Below are 11,671 nucleotides of genomic sequence, written 5' to 3'. Positions count from 1 at the left end.
CGATGTGCCTAAGCGCTTTACACATATATTATTACCCCGGTCATCGGATTCAGGCTTACCCGCACGCAATGTGTGCACATTTTCCACTCCCTAGGGAGCATTCCAGCCAGTCGCCATTTTACAGGCGCACACTTGCTCGTCCAACCACATGAACGTTCGCATCCTACCGGGTACCCATTTAACACCTGGGTGGAGAGTAGCAAGTGCAGGAAAATATCTTGCCAAAGGATATTAGTGCCGTGTCGGGTTTCGAACCCTCGACCTTCGCATCTACAGTCAAGCGCCTTAAACCACTCGACCACGACACTCACATGTATGAATTCAAAACATGTATGCATAGCCATTTATTCCTTCCTTTCATCCGAGTAATGTTTTGACAATTGTCATGATTATATCTCATTTATATTAGTTATTACACAACATTTCTTTTCCTACAGTACTGTTGTACACATCTTTATATTTCAGACTGTTGTTCATCGTCTATGAACTGGGTATATACTAAAAGATTCTTGGCCTGGGTAAAATACGCATTACACACTGTCAAAACTTTATTGAGCATTCCCAAATCCTCTAAGTTATAACAAAAATATAGCATAAACATGTTAAAGGTAAAGACCAGTATTGGAAATGCCCCAATTTCAAAAAATGAAATGGAAGCTCTCATTACCAATCATGTGAAAGAATATGTTTTGACTAATACATGATGATACAAAATTTGCCGGGAAACCGCCTACTAATTCATATATTTGGTAAATTTGTTTCTCTCATGGTCTGTGAGAGATATAGGGTAGTCCCATATACATCTTTCTGTGTATAGTGCTTGTAACTTTACGAAGAATGGGCCGAATTTCTTATCAGTTTGATGATTCCAGAACCTTGCAGATGCTAGATGCTAGATGATCAACCTTTTACGATCGATTCCACAACGTTTCTTTCACAATGCAATCGCATGACCATAACTGGTCTTTACCTTTAAAGGTAATAATGGTGTATACCAAAATCACATAAATTTGTTTCATTTTATTTGCACCTTTAGGCTTGATAATTTTATTTGGTATATTGCTCCATTAATAAGTTATCTCCTTCGCATTTCATTGTTGGTATATCAATCAGTATTGTGTTACACTAAAATATTCTTATTCAGAATTAATGTTGTCAAGAATTTAAAAGAGATCCCATATCCTATCGTCTAGGCACACGTATGATTATTTGGTCACCTTATCAGTGTGACGTATGATACAACAGACACAAATATAGCAATACTTTTTTTCTTTCTATCAGATATCTTATATTTACAATTTCTTACACAATAACCGCCCCCCCCCCGCCGGTTATACACGGAACTGTGTGATGTTGTATGTCACCCCCCCCCCCAACCTCAACAAGTTTGGCAACGCCAGTGCTTTCAAAGTGTATGTACATCCTTCTTTGTTCCAAAATCGATGTTGAGATTCAATAATTTGTGTGTTTGATAAAGAAGAATGAACTTAGAAAACGTTAAAGGTAATACAAAGTTTTGGGAAATTTAAAAATTGGGTGGAAAATGATTCTTTACAATTTTGATATATTTGGATGCCCCTGTAGATGTATTATAAGCACAAGAAAAATTAGCCCCTAAAACACTTCTCCTTTTGAGAAAAATTGAATATAACAATTTACCGGTGCTCCCGGTAAATTTTGATAAATTTCAAATAGCGCCTACGGCCGTACAATGGTAGCTGTGACCATGAAAATCTCAGAATATGTAGTTGTGATATATAATTTTCAAACGGGAATAGCTAATTGGTCGATTTTAGTCAAGAAACTTTGTTTTATAGCTTAATTAATATCTTGACCTTGAGAAGGAGCTCTATAACATAAAGAGTTTATTATTCACAATTTCATAACTTTAGACTAGATTTCAACGGCAACAACGACCCCTGAACATTGTAGGATCGCATATGCTTCCAATATATTCATTTAAACCAAATTCATTACCCCATCCTAAAACTTTGTATTACCTTTAACTGTACTGAATAAAAATTATGAGAAATTATGATATTTACTTCAAATAAATATACTAATCTTCATACACTCTATGGTTAAGAAGATGTTAAGAGGAAGACGTAAGGTTTATAACACTCGTATTTGATTTCAAGAGTAGATTTTTGAAGAGATACTAACTAACGAAGTAAAATCAGAGGTTTTACCTAGTGTTCGAACCAATAAAGGCCCTACACACTAACAAATAAGGGTGCGATTGGGGTGAAGATTTGCATCCACCTATTCGCGTATTTGACAGAGGGTGCTGCTATCGTAGCAGATGGAGCTGCTATCGTAGCAGAATTGCACCATATTATGGGGGAGGCCTAAAAATTGTTCTTTTATCTTTTGAACATAAACATGAAAGAAAGTTTGCGTCCTTTCACGTTCTTAAAGAGAACGGGGACAGATTTTCATTAATGATGGTTAAACTGACGTCGATAGCTTCTGATGTCTCTCGTGATGGTATTCTGGCTTGCGTTTCTTCGACGTCTAGACCGATTGCATGATGGGATACATTCTGAATCCTCCACGTCACAAATGAAGACTTTACAGTGAATGTATACCTATATGATAAGAGAGAAGATCAAGGAGATATAATACCAATAAAAATATTAAGGGTTAGGCCTATTTCGGATAAGTTTTATTAGGGGTGCAAATATGACATAGTTGGTACTTGGACCCTGTATACAGGCTCGTGTTCTAACTTCGGTTTTCGAAACTCCCTTTTTTCTAAAGAAAATGGAAAATTGCAATATCTCTGGTATCACGTTTTTATCAAAAAGCAAGTACGAAATGTATATTTGCTTTGTGGAAGTTCCTTAACTAGGCGAGACTTAACTCTGAGTATGTGATGATTAATGCTCTATTAAATATTGACATTTACGCACGATGCAGATGTTTTCAAGTTCAGAGTTAAGGTTGTAAGGTAGTGTTTCTATATCATGAAATCAAAGTATCTAAACGCATCAAAAGTAATATCGAGCAAAACTGAAAATGAACGACAAAAGGGGGGGGGGTACTCATATTTTTATCAGGAAACAATTTTTGTCGCAATTTGTTGTTTTTCGTTGACAGGTACTCTCAAGTTAGTTGTGTATCCAACGCCGGATGGAAAGCAGACAAATAAAATAAATGATTGTCTTCGCACATCCACATACTTATAGTCTCCCAATATTCCACATCACCCAAATGATAATACACTTTGATTGTCTTGATTTGTCGGGTTGTGAGACCAAAAGTTAATTAAGATATAAATCATTTTCTCCGACATTCAATTTTTTCTTCGTTTGTTCTTGTTTATGTTTGTTTATTTGTTTAAAAAAGCTATTCGTGTTTTGTGTTTGGCTGTTGTTGGTTTTCTTGTGGGGGTCAATTTGAGATTTTGAAATGATACAAGTAAACTACACTAACCTGTGGGTTGTATCCCTTGAAAGCAAACGAACGGAATGAGTATCGCTGAATGAAGGGCGAGGTAGGGTCATTATAAAACACAACAGTCTCGTCTAGTTTACATCTGCGGAAAACAAGAGTAACTTTAAATGAGGAATGGGTGACGTGGGAGAGAGAGGGAGAGATAGAGAGAGAGGGAGAGGGATAGAGAGAGAGAGAGAGAGAGAGAGAGAGAGAGAAAGAGGGAGGGAGAGGGAGAGAGAGAGAGAGAGAGAGAGAGAGAGGAGTGGGGAAAGGGGGGGGGGGGCTAGTATTTTGTATACATAATAATTAATAGTTCAAATTTTGTTACAAATAGTTGGTAACTATGTGGAAGAATGTTAACATGTTTTTTTTTTTAAACAGACCTACAACACAGGCATTCTTTTCGCCAAGTCGTGATAATATTCTAAAATCTATTAATACTGGCATGAGAAGCCAAAAACTCACTATAACGTTTATGATTATTATATGTCCACCTTATTAATAATGGTTCGTAATACCTTTTCAAAGTTATATCAAAGAAGTTGATATTGCACGAGGTACCTTTTGTCTATAAACAAAAAATATATAATAATTTGAAAATGGAATAGGGACTACCAAACCGATAGCAAGACGGATTATCATTCGAAGATGATTAACATGAAGATAATCATTGTTTTATGTATACACACTCACCCATTTGATATGAATTCATATTGTGGTTGAGAATCAGATGCCGATTCCACAGTAGCCCAACACGATTCTAAATTCAGCCTCAAATCTGCCACATTTCGGAGTTCTACTTCAAAGAATAAGTCTTGGTCTAGTCCTAAATTTGTTTCTGAAATAGGATATATGTCATTAAAGTTTGCGTTGGTGTAGCGATCCATGGTGATATAAAACGCTCCATATCCAACTTGAGGTTCATCGAGGGTTTCGTTGACGGTATCGTTTGATGATGAGAGATCGTTGATTGATGAGGATGACATGACACCGATCGTGAAATCTCGTCGGGATATCTCGCATTGTACGAGAATGTCGAGATCCTCGCCGTTGGTTGATTGGATGTATACTTGGTTTGAATACACAATGCTCGCATCTTGAACCTAAAAGAAAGAAGAAAAAAAGTATAATTACTTTCATGATAGCAGTTTGATTATAGCTTCAAATACATCCCGTACTTTAAAGGAAACAATCCTCTGTTAAGAAATAATTATCGATTTCTGTGAAAAGTATCATAATGACACATTTCAATATGAGTGGTGAAATGTTGGTATAGTATCTGAGATTATTAAAGATTAATCTTAATCAAAGTATATGCTTTTGGTAGTATTCCATGTGAACATTTATGACAAGAAATTATAATGAAGGCTTAAGATAAAAAGTTATGTGACAAATCAAATTTCTATTACATTACAAGTTTCAGTTTGGGAGTAAACATCCATACATCGTTGCACTGTCTGTTTAGTGACAATGTAAGACCATTGCAATATCCGAACCGACGTATCATCCATCTGCTTTGTCTTTCACAATCATGACAATGTGTCATCATAGTTTTCTAGGAATCTTATCCATGCCGTATCCATGGTGATACTGCCTGATGAGAAATATGAAATGTTACTTTCATTACATCAACCAAATCTTCATTGCTTTTTTTCCTCATAAACATCCCGTTGGTAAAATCAGGATGTTGTTGTGTTTTTTTTTTTTACCTTGCATGCTATTACAAAATATCTCAAGTTATCAAAATGCCGGTTCGCTTAATCTTTTTTTGTTTCAAATCTTCAAATGTCGTACTAATTAAAGAGTTCACTTCTCTCTTTCCCACAAGCGTGCGAATAAAAAGATGGGTAAAACGAAAAAGTAATGAAAGCGGTTTCAATTCATCCCATCCTATACGTGAGTATGTGCTCATTAACTTTATTCTTCATTCGATTGCTCAATAATAATTGAGAAATAGTAATGAAAGCGGTTTCTTTCTTCACCCGGATATACTCGATCTATTCATCACATCCTACGTGATTATGGGCTCATTTGTTTTGCGCTCATTTGCGCTTTGTTTGATTGCTCAATCTATTTACGACCTTTCACTGTTCGCTTCTTTAATTTCACATCAAGGTCGGTCTGTAATTAAGAGAAGCGTCTATAACTGAAGCAAAGTTTGGTTAACAAATTAAATCAGACTCTTCAAAACAAATCATGAAAGATGGGGCGGCGGTTGGGGGCGTCTAAATTACCTGTTTATATGTCCCGCATTTGTTGTAAGCTGTTGCTATAGTAACCGGTTTGGCGCCATGATTGTCTTTTTGACATGAAGGATCGATGAGGTGAACAGAGAATGGTGATGATGTATCAGTGAGAAGACGACTGGTATCGAGTCTAACTATCATCGAGTCGCCATTGCATGTCAGCTCTACACCTAGATAGATACAGGTAGAAGAAAATACAAGAATCTTAATTAGTTTCACAGATTATCAGGGGCGGATCTAGCTTTTTGCCAAGGGGGGGGGGGGGGTGTTTTACCCAGTGGCGGATCCGGGATTTTCCAAAAATCGCGCCGTCTTACTTTTTTTCCTTTTTTTCTTCTTCACTTGGCCGCCCAAGGGGGGGGGGGGAGTGTTTAGCCCGCCGAAACTGCCCCTTAGATCCGCCCCTGATTATGCATGTGTAGCATTATTCATCTAGATTTCAAAGTTTGCATTACCAATTCACAGGATAAGAAAGAAAATGCAAAAAAAAAAGAAAAAGGGAAACTGTACGGAGAAAAGAAAAGTGGGCGAAGGAGAAAGGAGATAAGATTAATCTGAACTGAAAAGAAGGATGACTAGTCTTCTGCCGCTATGAATGGGATGATTTACAGGGGCGGATCTAGGGGGTTCGGCGGTTTAACCCCCTCCCCCCCCCCCCCTGAGCGGCCAAGTGAAGAAAAAAAAAGGGGGGGGAAGAAAGAAAGAAAAAAAAAGTAAAACGGCGCGATTTTTGGAAAATCCTGGGTCCGCCACTGGGTAACCCCCCCCCCCCCCCCCCCCCCCCCCCCCCCCCCCCCTGGCAAAAAGCTAGATCCGCCCCTGATAAACAAAAAGGGATAATAGCAAGAGTAAACTGGGAGGCCACATATTTTCAACTTCAGGGATGATGGTATGAGATGATTTCAGCCTGTCAAGACCACTCCCCCCCCCCCCCCGCCACCCCACCGCCTCATTCCATGCTCGCCTTTTACTCCGCTTTAAAAGTGATAGATCGATCGTAGCTGAGATGAATTAGATACAGGAAATTTTTGCTCCATATAGAATAAAAATGTCGACAAAACATTAATAATAATAATAATAGAAGGATTGGAAGGACACGAAAGATAATGATGTTATGAATATTGTAGTATTTCACCAAGCTGAATAATGTATATCATTCCATCGTCCTCCTATATATCAGTTGATAAATGTTTATATGCATAATGGACAGATGCAGACATGCAGAGGTGAAGGGGCTTGAGGATGGTGACGTAGATAATGAAGGGGGCACAGTCGACATGTAATCTCCCCCCCCCCCCCAAAAAAAAACAACAACAACAAAACAAAACAACACAAAAAACAACAACAACAACAACAACAACAAACAAACAAACATGGCGAAAGGGAGAGAGAGGGTGGAGAGCGAGAGAGAGAAAGAAAGAGAGACATACAGACAGACAAACAGAGAGAGAGAGATAGAGAGACAGAGATAGAGAGAAAGAAATGGAAAGACAGACAGAGATAGAGAGAGAGAACAAGATAAAGAAAGAGAGAGAGAGAGAGAAAGAAAGGGAGAGAGAGAAAGAAAGACAGAGAGAGAGAGAGAGAGAGAGAGGGGGGGAGGGGGGGGGGGCTTACCCATATACTAGTAGAGTATTAAAACAAAACATTGACTAGTGATAATCGATATTGGAAACAGGAACACCAATGGTATAATCTGACTCGTTTGTTCCACAATCGGTGTCATTTAGAGGAAGATATGAGGAATTACAGTTCAATGGCGCATGATGTGAAGTTACACTAAAGGCAGAAAATTACATACATTATTTGTTATTTCTAAATTATATATTATTTTTGTTATTGCTCGGAAGAATCAAAGTATTAAAGGTGATAAAAAGTTTTGGTATGGGGTCATGACTTTGATCCAGATGAACATATTGGAAGCTTACGCGATCCTACAATATTCAGTGATCGTTGTCGCGGTCGAAATTGTAAATAACAAACTCTTGTTTAAAATGTCTTTCATAAACAAATTAATTTTTGTTAAATGATTGACGTCTACGTTTACAATGAAATGGATGTATATTGATTAATATGAAATAAATCCTTCGAAAGCTATTGGTTTGAGAAGAAACAGAAAATCGGAGAAACGGGACAATATTATTGCATGTTACAAAGTATGCTTAGGGAAAGTCGGACATAGAATAGGAAAGTAGTGGATCGTTGAAACAAGAGAGCAAGTTATTTCTACACATATACTTCTAATCATCGACATGCATATAAACCATATTACAATCTATACTATATGTTATCAGTTATTGTACTTGCTAAGTATATAACATTACAAAATGAGACATTTCATGCAATGGTATTCTAAGTTTAAACTTCAAATCACATATCAATGAATGAAAGAATTAGAAGTATTCCCAAACCAAACATTCGGGTAAATTACGGACAAAATAGAATTATCAATCAAAGCAGTATAACGTTAGAAATATTAATACTCCGCTGTGTAAAATGCTGGTAAAACCTGGGCCCCGTATTGCAAAGAGTTGATATCAATCGCAACTATGTACATAAGAGATAGGAGACTGCAAACTTGCGATTGATTGGAGGACTTGCGATTGATTTGGATCAATCGTAACTCTTTGTAAGACGTGGCCCTGAACATTGTATAATATTAGGACTTGTTAGAAACATTCTTACTAACCGTTCTGCTTTCCAGACACGAAGCCTCCAAACATCCCGATCAGAAACAAGACGAAAATCATTTTGACATGTCCCAAAATAACATGCGAAATCAAAACCTTTCGTTTCTATTCATCTTGCTTGAGTATCAGATCATAATGTTACTCCATCAAAATAAATGCACTTCAGATTAATGATACCATGCAGTCTCAATCCAAGAATTCTTGTCTTTAAGCACTTTAGAAGTCGTGAAAAGCCATTTTTAATCTGAGGTAACCTCCTTTTTTTCTTTGAGCTGTCAATGACAATGGTAGAAAGTCCCTTTTGATAAAAATGAGTGCATATAACAGTCAACGTGTTGTCCTGATCTAAAGCTAACAAATATGTTCTAGTCTCAGAGTTTGGAACTATAAAGATTCAATCATTATGTACATAAGATAAGGCATTAATAAGTAACTGATATATACCCCTTGAGAAGTTTGCGTGATGGTATTTATTGTGAATTACTAAGACAACCTTTGAAGGAGGAAGGTCAGTTGGGTCAAGCTACAATGATTGTACACCTCACGTATGTAGCTAGCTAGAGTCATACTGTTGTAAATTGAATCGAAATCTACATCAATTTCTATAATACATACTTAATATTATATCCTCTATTCTATCCCTTTGTAATGAAGACATATAAGAAGAGATCGAGAAAGAGGGAGAGGGAGAGATGTATAATATATAATATAGAGAGAGAGAGAGAGGAAGAGAGAGAGAGGAAGCGAGAGAGAGAGAGAGAGTGAGAGAGAGAGAGAGAGAGAGAGAGAGAGAGAGGGGGGGGGGTACTCAGGGGCGGATCTAGCTTTTTGCCAGGGGGGGGGGGTGGCCCAGTGCCGTTTTACTGTTTTACTTTTTTCTTCTTCTTTTTTCACTTGGCCGCCCAACATTATCATCAACCCCAGACGACAGCAGTGAATCGAAACGTATCAGGAGGCAGTGGTGTTACTGGTGTACTGTGCATGTAGCTACTATGGGGTAAGGGTAAGCTCCCCCTCATCGAAACACGTAAAAAAGGAGAAGATAACGAAGATGACAAGAAGATGATGAAACTACTTTCACATTCTCCCCACACTTGATGGAATTTTTCTCTCGCTACTTCATCCGCAAAAGCTCCACCATGACACCCACGCTATGTAAGCAAGATTAAACATTTCCTTTATGATTTATAATGTTAAGATTTAGATTATAGAAAGTCAATATTGATCAATTTTAGTGCCCATTTCATGAAGTATCATAAATTATTGATCCCTATTTTAATTTATTTGAAATACATCATGGTATGCGATGCACTCTTTAATTCCATTTATTATTTAGGTAAATTCCTTCTTATCATGAGCTTAACTCCATGAACTTTCATTCAAAGACTTTCTAACTCATATAGGGGTAACACAAGCTGGTGCTAAAAGGACAAAGTGTGTTCTTGGAGTCAATTTTTTTTTTTTTTTTTTTTTTACTTCAACAAAAGTCAAACCCCTTGTGGTTCTTACATCCAAAAAAGGTTAATTTCATCGACAGAAATCGCCGGTTGACTATTAGCATTGGGAAAATACAAGCTTACTGAATGTCAAACAAAATCAACCTTAAGAAATACATGTACACTAACTTTTCAAAATATTGCAGGCACAATCATTCATCAATAATCAAACCAATACAGACAATCATTCACCAAACAAATACATTTTCAATCAACCAATACTCATAGCAAGCGACTACAAACAGAAGGCCAAGACAACCATTAGTATTTACATATGTACAATACCAAAACACGTTTATTTTTTCACATGCTTTAGTGCAATAAAAAACAAAGTAATTACAAAACGAATCCTCATAACAACATAATCAACTCCTTTCCACTTCTTAGATGTTCACATAGTTAATGGTCCTATGAACATTAGAGAGATAACAAACATTCTCAACATACAATACATGGGGGGTATTTCACAAAGATCCTAAGTCGAACTTAACTCTAAGTTGGACTGAAACATTATGGAGAGCCATTTGTAGCCTTAAAATAACATATTCAAAAGCAAAAGTATTTTAGACTTTTCATAAATTCCACATCAAGAACATGAAATCTCCTTGAAAATAGAAACTATGAATGATTTGAATCAACATTTTATGCCTTCTAAAATAAGTTTTACAAAATATTTTCTAAGATGCTAACAGCTTTCCATAATTGTGAAGTCCAACTTGGAGATAAATTCAACTTATGATCTTTGTGAAATACACCCCTGGATACACTCTACATCTAAACCCTTCAGGACAGCTGAGTGAAATGAACTTCAAGATTTTACTCTGAATACATCTACCATTGAATCAAACATTTAAAACGCACTTTGAGCAATGACTGTCTTGAAGATGACCAGTCCTTTATAAGTGTAAAGAATGTTCAGTTTTTGAAAACATAGAAATGCTGACTCCTTGAACTAAAATGTAAAGCCCCTCTACATGCAGGCTATACATCTCAATTCAGATAAAGCAAAGTATTGATTTGATTTACACACTTGAAGATACTTCCCTTTAAACAAATCACCCCATTTGAGATCATAAACACAACTTATAAAATATCAAGTTCAGAAACATTTTCTCCCCCAGTGATATTCAAAATATCAGTCGTTTAAATTACTCAATTATATAGGAATCATATCATCTATTAGAGCACCAGGAAGCCTTTATCTCTGCCTGTGGCGATAGCGAGAATTCTTGTACAGATAAACAAGAAGTCTGTTTCCCATGGGAAGTATAGCATCTATAGACAGTAAGTAAGCAAGCAACAAGGGGACTGATGGCTTTAAGTCATCTCAGAGGGACTTGGTCATGAGGAGTGATGCCTTATCATAGGGTACTAGCCAATCAACAGTTTTTTTTTGTGTGGGTGGAGCACATACCGTCTTCTTCTAATTGGATATCGGACATTTAGATGCCGATAATTCATCAACATCTACATCCCAATTAATAGACCAATGATACTGCTCTTCCAACAGAGTCTGCTGGAAGAGCAATATTAATATTGATGAGGTACCCTAGGGAAATATGACCTGATTAATGTTATCATTGTCATTTTCCATGTAAGCATATCTGACAAACAGGTTCAAATTCTGTGTTTTTAGATGCAATAGAGATGAATATCTTGATGACTGGTGCCTGTTGTCATCTCATAATCATTAATAATTTTCTATTCTCAATGTAACATACCTATGATTACAGTCATCAATACAAGCCTTTAATGCTGATTGTAATATCGAAGGAAAAAAAAGGTGTGTATTAGGATAAAA

General features: G+C 36.8%; 1 protein-coding gene and 1 long non-coding RNA gene across 2 annotated transcripts; both read right to left on the bottom strand.

Annotated features, from left to right (window-relative positions):
• Window positions 1-2,189: 2,189 nt before the first annotated feature.
• On the bottom strand, window positions 2,190-3,525 carry LOC115928832. The gene is made up of 2 exons (XR_004066240.1): window positions 3,436-3,525; window positions 2,190-2,588 (listed from the first exon to the last, which is right to left on the bottom strand). It is a non-coding gene; the product is annotated as an uncharacterized LOC115928832 (long non-coding RNA).
• Window positions 3,526-4,127: 602 nt separating this feature from the next.
• On the bottom strand, window positions 4,128-8,541 carry LOC115928557 (CUB and zona pellucida-like domain-containing protein 1). The gene is made up of 3 exons (XM_030995872.1): window positions 8,374-8,541; window positions 5,673-5,854; window positions 4,128-4,541 (listed from the first exon to the last, which is right to left on the bottom strand). Exons 1-3 carry the CDS (start codon window positions 8,432-8,434, stop codon window positions 4,128-4,130), a joined length of 657 nt encoding a protein of 218 aa, XP_030851732.1. The 5' UTR covers window positions 8,435-8,541.
• Between the last annotated feature and the right edge of the window lie 3,130 nt (window positions 8,542-11,671).

Source organism: Strongylocentrotus purpuratus, unplaced genomic scaffold (assembly GCF_000002235.5).
Source record: "Strongylocentrotus purpuratus isolate Spur 01 unplaced genomic scaffold, Spur_5.0 spur5_scaffold_3, whole genome shotgun sequence".
NCBI lineage: Eukaryota > Metazoa > Echinodermata > Echinoidea > Camarodonta > Strongylocentrotidae > Strongylocentrotus > Strongylocentrotus purpuratus.
The sequence above is the reverse complement of the archived record's forward strand: the minus strand, read 5'-3'. Positions and strand labels throughout refer to the sequence as shown.

Bases quoted from the DNA above. Each gene is read 5' to 3' on its own strand.
- LOC115928557 (XM_030995872.1), bottom strand. From the start codon at position 8,434: ATGATTTTCGTCTTGTTTCTGATCGGGATGTTTGGAGGCTTCGTGTCT. The intron at 5,855-8,373 runs GTTAGTAAGAAT...GTATCTATCTAG, and splicing joins CGTGTCTGGAAAGCAGAACG to GTGTAGAGCTGACATGCAAT. The intron at 4,542-5,672 runs GTAATTTAGACG...TCTTTCTTTTAG, and splicing joins AATGCGGGACATATAAACAG to GTTCAAGATGCGAGCATTGT.